An 18,758-nucleotide genomic window follows, 5' to 3' on the forward strand; every position below is an offset into this window, starting at 1 on the left:
GGGGGGTCAAAGTGCTCACCACACATCTAGATAAGTTCCTTGGGGGGTCTAGTTTACAAAATGGTGTCATTTGTGGGGGGTTTCCACTGTTTAGGTACATTAGGGGCTCTCCAAAGGCAATATCACACCCGCAGACCATTCCATCAAAGTCTGCATTCCAAAACGTCACTACTTCCCTTCCGAGCCCCGACGTGTGCCCATACAGTAGTTTTCTCCCACATATGGGGTATCAGCATACTCAGGACAAATTGGACAACAACTTTTGGGGTCCAATTTCTCCTGGTACCCTTGGGAAAATAAAAAAATGGTGACTAAAAGATCATGTTTGTGGAAAAAATACGAATTTTTTATTTTCACGCCCGGGCGTTGTAAACTTCTGTGAAGCACTGGGGGGGTCAAAGTGCTCACCACACATCTAGATAAGTTCCTTAGGGGGTCTAGTTTCCAAAATGGTGTCATTTGTGGGGGGTTCCACTGTTTTGGTACATCAGGAGTTTTCCAAACGCGACATGGTGTCCGATCTCAATTCCAGCCAAAAACGTCAAATGGCGCTGCTTCCCTTCCGAGCTCTGCCATGCCCCCAAATAGTGGTTTACCCCCACATGTGGGGTATCAGCGTACTCAGGACAAATTGCACAATAACTTTTAGGGTCCTGTTACCCTTGGAAAAATAAGAATTGAGGGTGAAAAGATCATTTTTGTGGAAAAAATATGATTTTTTAATTGTATGGCTTTATGTTATAAACTTCTGTGAAGCCCATGGGGGTTCAAAGTTCTCACCACACATCTAGATAAGTTCCTTAGGGTGTCTAGTTTCCAAAATGGTGTCATTTGTGGGGGGTTTCCACTGTTTTGGTACATCAGGGGTTTTCCAAACGCGACATGGTGTCCGATCTCAATTCCAGCCAAAAACGTCAAATGGCGCTGCTTCCCTTCCGAGCTCTGCCATGCGCCCAAATAGTGGTTTACCCCCACATGTGGGGTATCAGCGTACTCAGGACAAATTGCACAATAACTTTTAGGGTCCTGTTACCCTTGGAAAAATAAGAATTGAGGGTGAAAAGATCATTTTTGTTTAAAAAATATGATTTTTTAATTGTATGACTTTATGTTATAAACTTCTGTGAAGCCCATGGGGGTTCAAAGTTCTCACCACACATCTAGATAAGTTCCTTAGGGGGTCTAGTTTCCAAAATGGTGTCATTTGTGGGGGGTTTCCACTGTTTTGGTACATCAGGGGTTTTCCAAACGCGACATGGTGTCCGATCTCAATTCCAGCCAAAAACGTCAAATGGCGCTGCTTCCCTTCCGAGCTCTGCCATGCGCCCAAATAGTGGTTTACCCCCACATGTGGGGTATCAGCGTACTCAGGACAAATTGCACAATAACTTTTAGGGTCCTGTTACCCTTGGGAAAATAAAAATTGGGGTGAAAAGATCATTTTTGTGGAAAAAATATGATTTTTTAATTGTACCGCTGTACGTTATAAACTTCTGTAAAGCCCTTGTGGGTTCAAAGTTCTCACCACATATCTAGATAAGTTCCTTGGGGGGTCTAGTTTCCAAAATGGGGTCACTTGTAGGGGGTTTCCACTGTTTAGGTACATCAGGGACTCTCCAAACGTGACATGGCGTCCAATCTGAATTCCAGCCAATTTTGCATTGAAAAAGTCAAACGGCGCTCCTTCCATTCTGAGCTCTGCCATGCGCCGAAACAGTCGTTTCCCCCCACATATCAGGTATCTGCGTACTCAGGACAAATTGCACAATAACTTTTGCAGTTCAATTTCTCCTGTTACCCTTGGTAAAATAAAAAAAATTGAACCTGAAGTATTTTTTTTATGAAAAAAAGTTAGATGTTCATTTTTTTTTAAATATTCAAAAAAATTCCTGTGACGCACCTAAAGGGTTAATAAACTTCTTGAATGTGGTTTTGAGCACCTTAAGGGGTGCAGTTTTTAGAATGGTGTCACTTTTGTGTATTTTCTATCATATAGACCCCTCAAAGTGGCTTCAAATGTGATGTGGTCCTAAAAATAAAATGGTGTTGTAAAAATGAGAAATCGCTGGTCAACTTTTAACCCTTATAACTTCCTAACAAAAAAAAATTTTGGTTCCAAAATTGTGCTGATGTAAAGTAAACATGTGGGAAATGTTAGTTATCAAGTTTTTTGTGTGCCTTATCTCTGTGATTTAAGGGCATAAAAATTCAAAGTTGGAAAATTGCGAAATTTTCAAAATTTTCGCCAAATTTCCGTTTTTCTCACAAATAAACGCAAGTTATTTGAATGAAATTTTACCACTAACATGAAGTACAATATGTCACGAGAAAACAATGTCAGAATCACCGGGATCCATGGAAGCGTTCGAGAGTTATGACCTCATAAAGGTACAGTGGTCAGAATTGTAAAAATTGGCCCGGTCATGAACGTGCAAACCACCCTTGGGGGTGAAGGGGTTAATTTAAATCTCCTCGTCCAGATGAATTACATCCTAGAGCACTTAAAGGGGTTGTCCAGGCTTTTCACATAATCTCAGTACATATCTGGGCTGCAGAATTATGACAATAAGTAATTTACTTTCTGTCACTAGTTTGCACGGTTTTCTAGATATTCTGAACAGAACGTCCAAGGGGGGGGTGTTATGGCATTGAAATGAGAACTGGTTGTAACCTCCTACTCTACTTCAAACATGCCCTCTATACCAACAACCCCACCCTCCATAGCTACAGGCCCTCCCTGTCCACATGAAGAAGCCCTCATCACACTGTAACAAATCCTCCCCCGCTAGCAGCCTCACTGCAGAGAGCAGACCACCCAGCTGCTCCTCCCCAAACACACGCTGAACAGTGATCTATGGAAAGTGAACCTAGTGAGGAGGGAAAATCGTTCTGTATTCTGGGACACTCCATGATTACAATACATAACTCACTATCAGTAATCCCTTCCCTCACTGTCCCAGGCTGCTGGCAGCAGTGAGAACAGACTGTGTGATGGCCAGTGATGGGGGTCTGCAGCTTCTAATCTGCACAGGGGATGGCAGTCACTGATGTAATCTGTTGTGTGACAAAGCCTCTGCTGTGTGAATGAGACAGCTCTGTGTCACTGATGTCTTCACACAGCAGCAGATTTGGTGCAGTGTATGTGCACTGTGTCTCTAATGACACAAATACTGATGGGAGCAGCCTGTCCCAGAATACAGGACGATTTTCCCTCCTCACTAGTTTCACTTTCCATAGAACACTGTTCAGCGTGTGTCTGGGGGAGGAGCAGCTGCTCTCTGCAGTGAGGCTGCTAGAGGGGGAGGATTTGTTACTGTGTGATGAGGGCTTCTTCATGTGGACGGGGAGGGCCTGTAGCTATGGAAGGTGGGGTTGTTGCTATAGAGGGCATGTTTGGAGTAGAGTAGGAGGTTACGACTAGTTCTCATTTCAATGCCATAACACCCCCCCCCTTGGACGTTCTGTTCAGAATATCTAGAAAACCGTGCAAACTAGTGACAGAAAGTAAATTACTTATTGTCATAATTCTGCAGCCCAGATATGTACTGAGATTATGTGAAAAGCCCGGACAACCCCTGTAAAGAGTTAGTAGAGGTAATTGCAGAACCACTAGTCACAATCTTTGAAAAATCCTAGCGAACAGGAGAAGTCCCAGAAGATTAGAGAAGGGAAAATGTTGTCCCTATCTTCAAAAAAGGAAAGAAGACAGAGACAGGAAATTACAGGCCAGTCAGCCTTACTTCTATACCAGGAAAGATCTTTGAACAAATTATTAAACAGCATGTATGTAAGTACTTGGATAATAATACAGTAATTAACCGAAGCCATCATGGGTTTGCAGCAAACAAGATTTGCCAGACTGATCTAACTACCTTCTAAGATGGAATCACTGACGGGGTGGATAAGCATTTGATATACTGTAGTATCTCATACTATCCTTATTGAAAAAATGACCAAGTATGGGATTGACAAGGCTACAGTTTGGTGGATTCATAACTTCCTCGGCGATCGTACTCAAAGAGCGGTAATAAATGGCTGCACATCCAACTGGAAGTGTTTTAAGTGGGGTACCACAAGGGTCTGTCCTGGCCCCAGTGTTGTTCAACATTTCTATAAATGATCCAGATAAGGGAACTGAAGGTAAACTAATCAAATTTGTAGACGATGCAAAGCTAGGCGGGATAGCTGATACTAGAGAAAACAGAGAAAGGATTCAGAATGCTCTAAATAAGCTTGACACTTGGTACACTAATAGATCACAAATAGCACGAGTCAATAGTGTGATGCAGCATCAAAAAAGGCAAACACAGTTTTAGGATGTATTAAGAGAAGCATAGAGTCTCGATGACGTGAAGTAATTATCCCCCTCTACTCCTCCTTGATCAGGCCTCATCTAGAATACTGTGGTCAGTTCTGGGTACCACTGTCACGCTGGGACATGGGTAAGTCCGGCGGATAACACAGCAAATAAATACAACGGAATGGAAAAGGAGAAAAAGGCGCTAACGGTCGTTAGCGGGGAATGGGACACCTTCTGACACCAACCTGTACCTGTCCCTAAACACTTCCCTAACGCCCTATGCGTGAGTCCTTCCCTCTGCACAGGCCGGCAAGAATGCTAGCCTCGCAACTGCAGATGAAAACACACAGGGGAAAAGACAAACAGGGGACAGACAAAAGGAAATACGCTGCTCAGGCTCTGCTGCTAAGCTCCACAGCAGCAGCAGAGAAAATGGCACCTGGAATCAGAACTCAAACAGCAGCAACACCACAGTCCAGTCACTGTGAAGCTCCACAAACCTAGCTGGTCTGCATAGAAGAAGAACTTTATAACCGACGATCAGCTGAAGGGTCATTTGACTAATTAAAGGGAGGTGGGAGTGGTTACCAACCATTATTAGCTGACCAAGCTAAAAGAACTGCCAGCAAGAGACTGACATTAACTCTTGCTGAACCAAAGGAAAAAAAAACAACATTTAAATTTCAGCAGACCCAGAGCTGTCATGAACCTCTTAGGCCTCTTTCACACTTCAGTCATAATCCACCAAAAGGACGGATGGCGGATCCGTTTTAGTACTGATGACAACGGATGGCACCCGTCCATTTTTTTGACGGATCCGACAAATGAACAATTTTAAAGGAATCGCAGCCTGGAAAAGGAGAGAGAAAGAGAGAGAGAGAGATTTTTGTCCGGCAGCCAGAAAGAATTTCGGGTTAATTCAGTGTCTGGAGGATCCGCCACAGAAAAAAACGTGGCAAGCTCCGTTTTGAAATCTTTGAGGATGGTAACGGACAGGAACTTTTGGCGGATCCGCACCAAAAACGGATGCAACGGACGGCAATCCGTCACAATCCGCCAATAATGGAAGTCAATGGGGAAAAAAATGGATCCTTAAAAGAAAATTGAGGATCCGTTTTTCTTCAAAACCTGGCGGATTGTGACTGATTGTAAAAAACTGAAGTGTGAAAGAGGCCTTAATGATTTGTGACAACTACAGTTTAAAAAAAGACATTGAAAAATTGGAGCAAGTTCAGAGAAGAGCTACCAGGATGGGGAGAGGACTGCAATGCATGTCCTATGAGGAACAATTAAAGGATCTGGGAATGTTTAGTTTGCAAAAAAGTAGGCTAAGAGGATACTTAATAGTTGTCTAGAAATATCAGAAGGGATGTTACAGTGAAGAGAGATCATCCTTATTCTCATTTGCACATGGAAACACAAGAGGCAATGGAATGAGACTGAAAGGGAGAAGATACAGATTAGATATTAGAAAAAAATGTTTTGACAGTGAGGGTGATCAATGAGTGGAACAGGCTGCAACGAGAGGTGGTGAGTTCTCCTTCAATGGAAGTCTTCAAACAGAGGTTGGACAGACATCTGTCTGAGATGGTTTAGTGAATCCTGCATTGAGCAGGGGATAGGACTTGATGACCCTGGAGGTTCCTTCCGACTCTATCATTCTATGCTTCCATAATGTCGCCCGCCGGCGGCGCATGCGCAATAGCATCTATCTGCAAGTGATGCTATTAATCTACGCAAGTGCAGTATTTAAAATAGGGGGCAGGTCACTGAAGGTTCAATGACCTGTCATTTAAGCCAGAATGATGACAATGATGCCAGAGCTCGAAAAAAAGAGCCGCCCACAGTCCCACCCTGGAGCACGAGCATTTCATTAACTGAAAACTTCTAACACTGATTACACAAGAACCACAAGATGGATTTCTTTAACCCATGTCATTTTAATCAGTGTAACAGCGTCAACCTGACAATGTCTGTAGTTTACTTAGCAAAATCCTGATGACAGGTTTGCTTTAAAGTAGTGCCAGTGTTTCTGACCTAACAACACTGTTAAATATTACAAGAAAATCATAAAATAAAACATATGACAATTCCCTAATAGAACTTTTAGTGGATATCCAATCTCTGGTACCTCCTTTACTGAGAACGAGAGGCACCAAATATCTGTGTACCGCCACCCTCCAGAAAGACAAGTTCCCCTGAGTACAGAGTTGTATGTTTTTTATATTTGTAACGACTACATATTTTTCAGGTTTTTTGGGTTTTAACAGTGTTAACATGTATTAAAACTCATGCTTTCGAGACACAGTATCCTTGTCACCAAGCTATGCCAACTAGACAATTTGAATTTTTAATTTTCAACTGAAAGAATGAACATTACTCTATGTTTGAACATTGATATATTGTTGACCTAGTGTACATCCAATATATCATCATCATAATATAGCCACAATCTAATGCATCCTTTAGTGGGTCAATGTATAGTGAAAAGGCAGTAGTGGTATTCACTGTACAGCACAATAGCAGCACATTGACAAGAGTAGTTGTGTGACCAAAAGTGGAAAGCTTGCAAATATGTAAACAAGTCACAAATCTTGGTTTCAGCTGTTTTGGCTAAACATTATACAAAATAAGATACAAAATATTTAGTAAAATATTTAAAGGGATACATAGTGGACACTCCTCAATTGTAACAGAAAGAAAGAAAAGTTGTGGAATTATGGAAATCACTGGAAAGATAAACATGTTAATGATATGGAAATTATGAAAAAGGGAAAATAAAATTTTCAAAACTTCTTGATTTATTCAGTATTGAGTATGAGCGGCACAGGCAGGAATACACGCATTTTTGCATCATGGCATGCTATCAATCAGGTTATTAATGGTCGTCTGAGGGATGTTCTGCCGCACTGAATGCAATTGGGAACGCAAATCATTACAAGCAGCTGTTGGCAGCTCCCTTTGTAATAGCCGACCAATAACATCCCATATGTGTTTGATGGTAGACAAGTCCGGCGATGTTGCAGGCCTTGGTGGCACATGCAGACTACTCACAATAACACAAGCAACATGCAGCCTGGTGTCGTGTTGAAAAATAGCTACTGGGACACTTTGTAGAAGTGGTCGTACCACTAGTTCCATGACTAAACTAAGCACAGCTTGCGTGGCCTAAACGTGCTACCATGGCCTACAGCCTCTCCAGACTTGTCTTCCATCAAGCACATATGGAATTTCAAAGATATCCTCCAATAGTGGATCTTGATAAATTGAGAACCCAAATTCACTCAGCATTGAAAAACATTCCTCAGACAACCCTTACTAATTACATTGAAACCAAGTCCAGGTGTGCATTTCTGTACTCATGGAATAAATGGAAATCTTTTGAAAATGTTGTTTACATTTTTTTTATAATTTGCATATTACTAACATGTCTATTCAGCTTGTGATTACCATAATACCACACCTTTCCGGTTTTTATATACCAATTTCAATGTTGAGAAATGTATCGCATAGTTTCTACCTCTTGGGGTTGGGGAACCCACATTCTGAAGTTACGCGGAATCTGCATTGGCCAGACATTTATGGCACATCTTGTAAATATGCCATAAATATCTAAGGTGGGAATAACTCCTTTTTGTCATGATCCAGTGTTGGATCTGGCGGTATTAAAAGCACAAAGTGAACTTTTTTTACTTTGGTTGAGTTCAAAGGTGTTTTGACTGTCCCTGGTGGTGGTTAGCGGTATCGCACCATAGGTTTAGGTTAATGTTCACTTAATTAGGGATCAGGTGTGACTCCCTATAAAGGTGTGCTTAGGGGGTTCACTCACCGCTGGTGATATTTCTTTCTGAGTTGTTGGAGAGCCTGGTGGAAGGATGGAGCGGGATAGGAGTCCTGCGCAGTCAGCCAGAGAGGATGAGTGCCAGCTAATGGTGTCTGCAGGAAGGACTGGCATTGCTTGGTGGAGTCGCAGTTTGTGGTGTCGGCGGGAAGTGCGGGCATGGCTTGGAGGAGTGGCGACTTGGAAGAGAGTTGCACTCAGCATGCTCTACTTGGTTGCTGAGAACTGGACTCGAGCATGCTTGGATTCTTGGCAGAGGCTGGACTCATCTTGGGACTCTGTGTACTGGACTGCTGCAAGTGGTGATGGACTCTGCTCCCAGGCTGCACGATGGTGACGGATCCAGTTATGTGATGGATCAGGGTGGAGGAGAAGATGCACACAGGTGGTGGGCTCTGTTGCTAGGAGCGCACGCAACAGAGCAAAGATAAGTGGTGTTTCCCCTGTATTGTGTCTTATTAGTGCAGTGGTGGGAAACTGCTTTGGCATTAAAAGGTTTGTCTGGGCATTAGACACAAGTCCTGCTGAATCGTGGCAGCATGCGGTGTGCGCTCTGCATCGGGTCCCCACCCAGTATTACCAGTGCGATCTGATCAGCGGTCATGTGACAACTAGCCATATCACAATTCAAATCTATGGAGCAACGCTGAATATGTCTAGTCAACATGTGACCGCAAGTATATAAATTGGATTTGAGGTCAAGTGGCTGCTCACTCGCACTGGCGACGGGGAATGGTATCAGCGTGCGCATCATGATTCTACAGTCACAGTGAGTGACTGCAGACTTGTGTCAAGCCTTTAAAATAGATCACGCTAAAACTGTGTCATACAATTCCGCTTAATGTGACCAGCATCTGAAATGTCAGACTAGAGGAGAGCATGCGGGGAGAATATCATCTGTATTATCCCAGAATTCTCTCATATGCAGTTCCCTACTGATAATGATACCAAGCAGGCATTAGATCATTGGTATCTATGATCTGCATAATGCATGTTATTCTAGCTTCTTACAGACCCAGAAAAAAGTAGTAAGCACAGTAAAAAAATATTAAAATAAAACAAATTAAAAAAAAACATAAAAATCACTGTCAAGTGGGTGTTGGTAAATACTGCAGCTCAGCTCCTATTGAAGTGAATGGTCACAACACAGTGAGCAGAGCTGCACCCACTCACTGTTTACATCCAGCAGCTGCCACAGCTTATAATAGCTGATCGGAGGATATCAGACCCCCACTAATCTGATATTTATGACCTATCTTTTTTTTTTTTTTTTTTCTTTTAAACCGTCTTTATTGAGTGTAATACAAAGTATACATATAATGTCCAATAACATAACAGAAGAACATTTATGCAATATTATTACCGTATATACTCGCGTATAAGTCGACCCCCCCCCCCCCCCCCCCTAATCTTGCCACAAAAAACTGGGAGAACTTATTGACTCGAGTATAAGTCTAGGGTGGGAAATGCTCCATAGATTATTCCCCCATATGGTGTCCTCAGAAGAAGCTCCATAGATTGTTCCCCCATATGCTGCCCCACAAGAAGCTCCATAGATTGTTCCCATAAATAGCTCCATAGATTATTCCCCCATATTCTGCCCCACAAGAAGCTCCATAGATTGTTCCCTCATATGCTGCCCCCATGCTGCTGCAGCATGTAAAAATAAAAAAAATGACATACACGCCTCTCCGTCGCTGGGTGTCAGATTCTCACCTGTCCTGCGTCCATGGCTGCTCACCGCTATCTGCCACGTCATCAGTCAGTGACGTTCAGACTGCAGGGGGCGCGGCGCGCACTAACCACGTCACCGCGCCCTCTGCTGTCTGAAGTCACTGACCGATGACAGACAGCAGCAAGCAGCCATGGATGCAGGACAGGTGAGTATCGCTATACTTACCCGTCCTGACGCTGTCGCTTGAGTCCCCAGCTTCTCCGCGCTCTCTCTTCCTGCATTCAGCGGTTTTGTGATACCGCTCATTAATATGCGCATATTCATGAGTTTTAATGAGCGGCACCACGTGACCGCTGAAGGCAGGAAGAGAGAGCACAGGGAGAAGCTGGGGGCTCAAGAGACAGCGTCAGGATGGGTAAGTATGACCTGACACCCCCGCCCCCCCCTCTGACCCCCTTTGTATATGACTCGAATATAAGACAAGAGGGGGACTTTCAGCCCAATTTTTTGGGCTGAAAATCTCGACTTATATTCGAGTATATACGGTAACATTAGACGGCATGTTTTCAACTATAACCCCCCACCCCTCCCCACGGGCAAACTCCATAACTTCATAACACAATTTCAATCCAGTCTAACAGGGATATTACCAGCAAGCTGCTCTCTCATATACCATTTGGTGAGCTGGAAACAACTATGTATCTCCTGGCATGTGGAAGATGTCTGAGTATTGATAAACAAGGACCATGTGAAAAAAAAAAAGCGTTCAGTGTCTTTTTCTTTATTAAGTAAGGCCTCTATCCAATCCATTTTGAAGAGATATGTTACTTTTGTAGTAATTAAGCTAAAAAAAGAAGGTGTTATATCCTGTGCACACAAATGGAGAATGCTTTTACGTGTGGCTGCCGCCCATATGAACAAGATGCGGCGCTGCTGGTCCTGTGCGGGAATATTAAATATGGCCCACTCCGGGGAGAGATAGATATGCCAAAAGTGTTGATGAGATGTTGCAGAAGTGTATCCCACACCTCCCTTATTTTTGGGCAGTCCCAAAGGCAATGGAAAATATCAGCTGGAGAGTGTAAGCATTTAGGGCAGGGATAGTCCCCTGAGGGGGACATTTTAGACTTGACCTCCGGGGAGATGTATGCTCTATGAAATATCATAAGAGACATGGTTATGTAACTGTCATACGGTAATATAGAGTTAATATGCAGAGTGGCTTTCAAAAGGTCATTTACCCGACAGTTTCCAGGGTTTGGTGAAGAGTCTGACCAATGTATAGAAGGCAATAATGATTTATATATAAGACTCATAGAATAAGTTCCCATTTGGGCTTTAATGGATATTAAATTTAGAGGGTGTGTTCTAGCATCATCCGGTATGTCTCGCAATATTGAGCTTACGTAACGTCTAATTTGAGAGAGAGTAAAATTGTCTTCTGTAAGGATTGGGTATTTGAAAACCATGTCCTCTAAGGTAAGAAGGCAATGATTATTTGTTAACGTATCTCGGACCAGTCTACACCCATTGTTTCCAAGCACCTTGTAAATGGAAGGTGGCTTGCCTTGTAGAAAAGAGGGGTTACCTTGAAAGGGAAGAAACATCGAGATGTGGGGGTCAAGACCGCTAACTCGTCTAGCATGACGCCATCCCAAGATTACCGATCATAATAGAGGATTATCTCTAACCTCCACTGGAATTTCAGCATTTCGTAGGTGAAGCAATGCTGGGAGGCTGAAGGGTCTACACATGGCCTCATCTATTGGGGTATTAGTGAAGCGATTAAAGGCGTATAACCAATCAAGGGAATGGCGAAAAGCAGCCACTATACTGTAGAGGCGTAAATTTGGGAGATTAAGTCCACCCAAAGATTTGGTTTGCTGTAGCTTAAAAACACTAATTCTAGAGCCCCCTTCTGAGCCCCAAATAAATTGGCGGAAGGCTCATGTCAGCAGCCTATCATCAGCTTTAGAAAGTAGAACCGGGAGCGTCTGTAAAGGAAAGAGTATTTTAGGGAAAGAGATCGTTTTAATTAGATGCGCTTTACCTGCAAAGGATAATTTAAGGGATTTCCAGGATTGAATTTCTTGTATAACTACAGAAATAAGAGGCTGAACATTTAATTTATAGATATCATGAGGATTTGATGGTAGGTCAATGCCAAGATAAGATAAAGAATTTCTCCACTGAAAGGGAAAAGGGAACGGCCAGCGTTTCTGAGCAATTTTAAAAATGGCTAAAGCATGAGATTTATTTAAAGTTGTACGAAATCCTGAAACTGCTCCAAATTCATTAAAGGCGTCCATTATAGAGGAAATGGATTCCTTAGGATTGGATATCATGAGTAAGATATCATCAGCAAATGCCAACGTTTTAAGTGTATGGTGACCGACTCCTATGCCCCCAAAGGAAGGGATCATCTCCAGATATCTTAGTAAGGGATCAAGGGCAATATTAAACAACAAAGGTGACAGAGGACAGCGCTGCCTCGTCTCCCTGAAGATGGAAAAAGGGGTTGACTGGATACCATTAAGCCAAATCGAAGATTGGGAGTTAGTGTAAATTGTGTGTATAAAATTAAAAAAGGTAAAGCCAAACAGTCTATACTTCAGAGTTCTGATAAGATGAGGCCAGGACACACGGTCAAAAGCCTTATCAGTGTCGAGGCTGACCAGTATATTCTGCTTGGCCTTAGCCTGATAACTATGTGTGATGGCCGCTAACGCCGTCCTGATATTGTAAGTGATAGACCGACCATGGACAAAGCCCGTTTGAGATGAGGTAAGAATATCAGGAAGCATAGACTGTAATCTATTAGCCATGATTTTGGTGAGCAATTTAAAATCAACATTTAAAAGGGAAATCGGGCGGTATGAGGCAGGGAGAAGCGGATCTTTGCCCTGTTTTAGTAGTAATGACAGACAGGCTTCATTAAATCGATCCGGCAGAGAACCCGAGTCCAAAATATGGTTAAAAAGAGAGGTGAGGTGTGGAGTGATTAAGGGTCTTTATACAGATTTGAAGATTTAATGACTGATCTTACCTCCTCAGAAGAAATTGGCTGGTTTAGGATCTTCCACTGAGAGTCAGAAAGCCTTGGTGGACAAGCCTTGTCTAGGAATGCATATCCATCCTCCCGAGAGTCCAGAGATGGGCCATAAAGATCTGCATAAAAGTCTCTACAAACCGCACAAATTTGGGATGGGTCACGAGTGATAGAGCCATCGGGTAAGACAATATTGGGAACCCTAGTAGCCGCTTTGAATGGCTTCGTTATGCCAGGAGATGTCCTGGTTTGTTACCCCAACGAAAATAACGGTTACATTGATGAGCTAATTGGTTGTGTGCCTGCTCATGTAATAGGGTATTTAAATTTTGTTTAGCTGTCAGGTAAGCCTCTCTTGAGGAGGGAGTATTATGTAATTTAAAGTCTCTATACGACTGAGTGAGCTGGTCTAGGTGAGGCCGCAAGGAGGACAACAACTTCCTTTTTTTCTGGGACACATAAGAGATAACATATCCCCTAAGTACTGTTTTAGCAGTGGCCCAAAATAGATTGATATCGTCCAAGTGTTCCAAGTTGTCCTCCATGAAAGTCTCCCACCAGCCTGTCATATACGCTTGAAAACATCTGAAGTATAGAGATAAGAGGGGAAGCGCCAGCGCAAACACACAGATCTATTAGTGGGGAGTTCCAGAGTAAGTAAGACCAGGGAGTGGTCTGAGATAATTGAAGGGAGAATGTCAACTGTTTTTAGAAGGGAAAGAAGAGAGGCAGAAGTTAGCCAATAATCAATTCGAGTGTGAACATCATGTACCCTAGAATAGAAGGTATATTCTCTTTCCGTAGGGTGGCAGCACCTCCAGGCATCAACCAAGACAAGCCTGCTTAACAAGGTAGAAATCGCTCTGGATGGAGGGTGAGATTCGGGCAGGGGGAAGATCTGTCCAAAAAAGCATCATGAAGGGTGTTTAAATCTCCACCCAATAATATATTGGTAGGATGCCAGCCGTGAACCATCTCTTCAAGTTTAGCAAAGAAGGAGGGGCTCATAGTATTGGGTGCGTAAACATTTATAAGGCAATATTCCCTCTGTTCAATAATAGCTCTGACTAATATATATCGCCCTGCCTGGTCCCTCACCACATCCTGTATAGAATAATCGAGATCCTTATGAAACAAAATGGCCACACCACTTTTTTTTCTGTGTAAAGGAAGCCTCCAAACACTCCGCATAATATCTATTACGGAGCGCTGGGTGACCCCTGCATAGCCAGTGGGTTTCTTGTAAAAAGACAATATGGGGGGGGTAGACGAGTAATGTGATCTAGTACTTTTCTGCGCTTTACCGGTGAATTGAGGCCAGCCACATTCCATGATAGAAGTTCGATGGAGCGTATATTCATGTGAGAAGCTATGTTATTAGGGGCGGCCATGTTAACCTATCCCACATTGGGGACAGAACGTAGAAATGAGAAAAAGAGTAGTTGGGCAAAGGTCTGTCCCAGCGAGCAAACCTACCAACCCAAGTTAGCCAAAGAGACCGGACATAGAGCATACCCCAGGAGAGGGAACCCACCCCCCCACCCCCAACTGAACTGAGAAACAACATATAAACCAAAAAGTTGAACATCGGGTTAAGTTATCTTAACTAATGGTATCCGCTAGAAGGAAAAACATGAGATAAGAACAAAAGTTCAATATAAATCAAGCCATAAGCTCAAAATCAAATCTTAAAGGCAAAATAACACATGGCTACAAATCAGAGTCAAGTGACCGGAGAGGAAGCCCGGAAAGAGCGCTCAACTTCCTCTAATGCTTTATCTGGGTCATCAAAAAGTACTGGTTTTCCTTGAAGAACCACCTGAAGGCGTGCAAGGTAGAGAAGAGCAAAACGATTGCCTTTGTCATGTAATAGTTTCCATACATGAAGAAAATGCACGGCGCTTGGTCACCACCAAGGAGGAGAAATCTTGAAACACAAGGAGGGAATGGCCCTCGTATTTCAATGAGGAGGTGGCTCGGTACGCCCGGAGCAACTGAAGTTTGTCCTGGTAATTGAGTAACTTGAAAATTACCGGGCGTGGACGAGCTTTCGGATCAGAGCGCTTAGGTCCAATTCTGTGCGCACGCTCCACCACCATAGTCAGGCATGTCAAGCAAATTGAGTGCTCGTGGGAGCCATGAGGAAGTAAGGTGGTGTAGGTCCTTTACAGATTTAGGAACACCGATGATCCGTAGATTGTTACGACGACTCCGGTTTTCCAGGTCATCAAATTTTTCCCGAAGCTGCTCTATCCCGTGGTCTCTGTCCTTTAGCTGGGTAACAAAGGATTGTACCGTGTCCTCCAAGTCAGAAATCCTCTGTTCTGCCACTGAAATTTTATTGGTGTTTTCAGTTAGCTGTGATGTGATTGATTCCAGTGATGATTGAAGTCTGGCGTCAATCACCGGCATGAGCTTCATTGTAATAGAAGCAATTGCTTGCAGGGATTCCTCAGACATGGTGGTGTTACAGTCAGATATTTTAGGAGGAGATTTGGCAACCTGAGCTCTGGTCTTGACTGATTTGGAGCTACCCTGATTCACAAATTTATCTATGGATGGTGGAGCAGAGTATGCAGCCATGAGGTATACACAGAGAGAGAGGGGGGGGATACCACAGCCAAGATATGGCTAAAGAAGCTTACATAGTCCTGTTATCGAAGGTATATCCCAAATTGGGCTGGGGTCAAATGCAATACGGAAGGCGAGCCCTGACAAAAGGGGGCTTTGTCTGTTATTTATCCAAACACGTGTACGTGTAAGCAGGCGCCGTTATAAAAAAAGCAGTAGTCGCTGCTCAGTGCTGACCTCTGGAAGTTTATCGCAATAACTGGCTATGTAGTTGTAGTCAAATTTTCAGTTTTTATCCCTTGGTGTTATGATCAAGAGGATATGTAGTGTACACACACCAAATATAAATTTATAGTGTTTTCCTCTCTTGGCCACAAGATGCCGCCAAAGTTCCAGCTTGTGCTGGGGATTTTCCAGCCTGTGTGTGTCTGCCAGCACTCCCTGGCCTCCTGCCTCTCACCCCTCAGCGTTTATGGCCTCACTGGTTCTGCACTTCCCTCTCTCTCCCTAGTGCCTGCACCTACCAGTCAAGTGCTGCTGTATTTATGACCTATCTTAAACATAGATCATCAATAGTTAAAGCCTGAAGGCCCCCTATAAACAAATATATTGGAAACAATCTATGTGGCTCATTTTTTACCTTGCTTTATAGGTAAAGATTTGGCCAGAATTTATGTAGGTAGCAATCTGATATTTTTCAGCATTGGAGTAGAGTCATTCCGTTATGTCACATCTACACATGTATTCTGCTGTGAGACAGTGCAGCATTTAGTAACATTTGGACACTAGTATAGATAGTAGTAAGACGTTATTGTGCAACAATTGCTTTTCTATGGTAGGAATGTAACTGTGTGAATGTGTTGCTCATCTGTTCGTCCCATTTAGGAGATTTCTATGCAGACTTGAGTAAAGCACATCTAACAGAGGGACAAAATATAACGTTTCCCATCATGTTTGGTCCGCGAGGAAGAGCTCATTCAGACGTCAGTTTTTTGCATATTTCATCTATCCTATAGAACTCGTACTCATTATAGTTTATTGGGCAGTGCACATTTCTGTGTTTTTTAGGGAGAGAGTGATCAGCACTAAAACCATGAGGACATTTTGATTTTGGTCCGATCCATGGATCAAACTCCCCAATGCAAGTCTCTGGGTCTGTGATCTGGTGAAATGACACATGATGCCCAATCTGCCTTGGCGTTAACTGCTTCTGCCTCCTGTCGAAAAGAACATGAAGAGGAAGCCAGGGATCAGCTCCAGCCCGGACTTCATCTTCATGTTCAGTTTGTCCAAAGACGGGGACAGTGACGTCAGCGCTGACTGGGCGCCGGGCATCACATGTCTTTCCACCGCATTACAGCCCCAGGACCGCGAGTGATGACAGCGCTGGAACAGAGCTGGCCCAGGAGATGAGTATAGGCTTTATTATTTTATCGGGGTCGAACATTTAGTTTAGGTGTGTCTTAGTAGTGGAGAACCCCTTTAAAAGAGCACGTATTTGCAAATTCAAAGATGCATCAATTTTTACCCTGTGCCGTTCTCCTACAGGAGTCTTAGTGAGGATTGGCACAATCCAGGTGATGTTTAGGAGGTGGATGGTGCTCAGGGTTGCCAAGCTTCCAGAATTTCCAAGATAGTCCGTAAAAATTGGGCACTTCTTGTCCCCGTCCATTAAAGGGAATCTATCACTCCATTTTTGCCCTATTAGCTGTGGTCACTGCCATCAGGGGCTTATCTACAGCATTCTGTAATGCTGTAGATAAGCCCCCGATGTAACCTGCAAGATAAGAAAAACGAGTTAGATTATACTCATCCCAGCGTCCGATCCGATGGGTGTCGCAGTCTGGTCTGGCATCTCCCATCTTCTAGTCGTCCTCCTTCTTACTTCTGCCGCGGCTCCTGCGCAGGCGTACTTTATCTGCCATGTTGAGGGCAGAGCAGAGTACCGCAGTGTGCAGGCGCTGGACCTCTCTGACGTTTCCCTGCGCAGTGCAGTACTCTACTCTGCCCTCAATAGGGGAGATATAGTACACCTGCGCATGAGCCGAGGGAGAAGCAAGAAGGAGGACACCATCGCTAGAAGATGGGAGGCGCCGGACCGGACCGCAACACCCACCCCACCCCGGTGAGTATAATCTAACTTGTTCTTCTTATCTTTCAGGTTATATCAGGGGGGAGGGCTTTACTACAACATTACAGAATGCTGTAGATAAGCCCCTGATGGCGGTGCTGGTAGGGCTGAAATAGGGTGACAGATTCCCTTTAGGAATAATGAAGCTGTCCGTGATTATTTTGAGGCTGAAGACTCTTGTACAGATTATGCTGTGATTATCATCATTTTACAGTGAATGCAGCCGATGTCTTCACACCAGAATTATGGACTGCAGACATGGACCACCTGTAATCACTATTATGTTTTGTTGTTGTGTCTGTAAAAATATTGTCTGTCCCTGATGTGAAAAAATAAAAAGTAAGGCTGGCATCCCTGGTGGTTCCTGTATGGGCTGAGCTGAAAAGATACATTGGGCCTGGCACCTATATAAGTGAACAGCCCCCTGTGACGTCACCACTATGGCTATTTTTGGCTGCATTTCAGGTGTGAGGTCTCAGGGGCCACAGGCTGGTGATGCCCCCTGTGCAGCAGGCCCATAGTCCCCCCACACCAGGACTTGTGCAGGGCTGTGACAGACCCTGGTACTGTGCAGCCTGGGTGACACCTTTGTGCCATCTGTAGGCCCGAGCCATGGGATGGCTGCAGCCCCCGACCCCTCCTCTAGCCCCGCACAAGCCTCCATTGTGTGGGTGGTGGGCTAGCGCCGGCTACTCTGCACAGCTGAGCAGTGGTTACACACGGGCGCCACCTGCGGCAATGGTGCGCGATCGCAGTGTGCCCGCCATGGTACCTCTTGTAGTCGCTGCTGAAGATGCCCCCGCTGGCAGGGTCCTGGCCATACTCGGGCTCGCCCAGGCTGCCCCCTTTCTCCTCGCTGTACCCCGGACTGGCGGACATGGCTCAGCACTGTGTGCGCGGACAGCGCCTGGCAGTATACGGCCCCTGCTGACGTCACCAGAGGAGGAGATTCCGCCGAAATCTGGCCGCCGTGCGTTAACCCTCTCAGCGCCGCGTCCCCTCAGTGTGTGACTAGATTGGGGGGACACAATACTGCAGTAAAGGCTGGGTGCCCCAATAGCTCCCAGGTGGCCTCTGCCTGTGGCTCACACTCCTCCATGCCTCTCCATGGCCATTAGGCTCTAGTTTCTCTATTTGCGATTTACAAACACTACTTTTCTTTATTTATCAAATTCTTGTGTCAGTTTTCAT

At 44.2% G+C, this 18,758-nt stretch overlaps 1 protein-coding gene across 2 annotated transcripts in view; it reads right to left on the minus strand.

Moving 5' to 3' along the window:
- Positions 1–18,513, minus strand: part of AP3B2 (adaptor related protein complex 3 subunit beta 2) — a 182,880-nt gene extending 164,367 nt beyond the window's left edge. The window contains exon 1 of one of the 2 annotated variants that reach the window (XM_073579566.1): positions 18,340–18,513. In XM_073579566.1, the coding sequence (XP_073435667.1) occupies positions 18,340–18,446 (107 nt within the window). In that variant the 5' untranslated portion in view covers positions 18,447–18,513. The remainder of the gene's footprint in view (positions 1–18,339) is intronic. The other variant, XM_073579567.1, reaches the window with a different exon arrangement.
- Positions 18,514–18,758: the final 245 nt, after the last annotated feature.

This window comes from Dendrobates tinctorius, unplaced genomic scaffold, assembly GCF_039654945.1.
Source record: "Dendrobates tinctorius isolate UK_male_01 unplaced genomic scaffold, ASM3965494v1 ptg000062l, whole genome shotgun sequence".
Taxonomy (NCBI): Eukaryota; Metazoa; Chordata; class Amphibia; order Anura; family Dendrobatidae; genus Dendrobates; species Dendrobates tinctorius.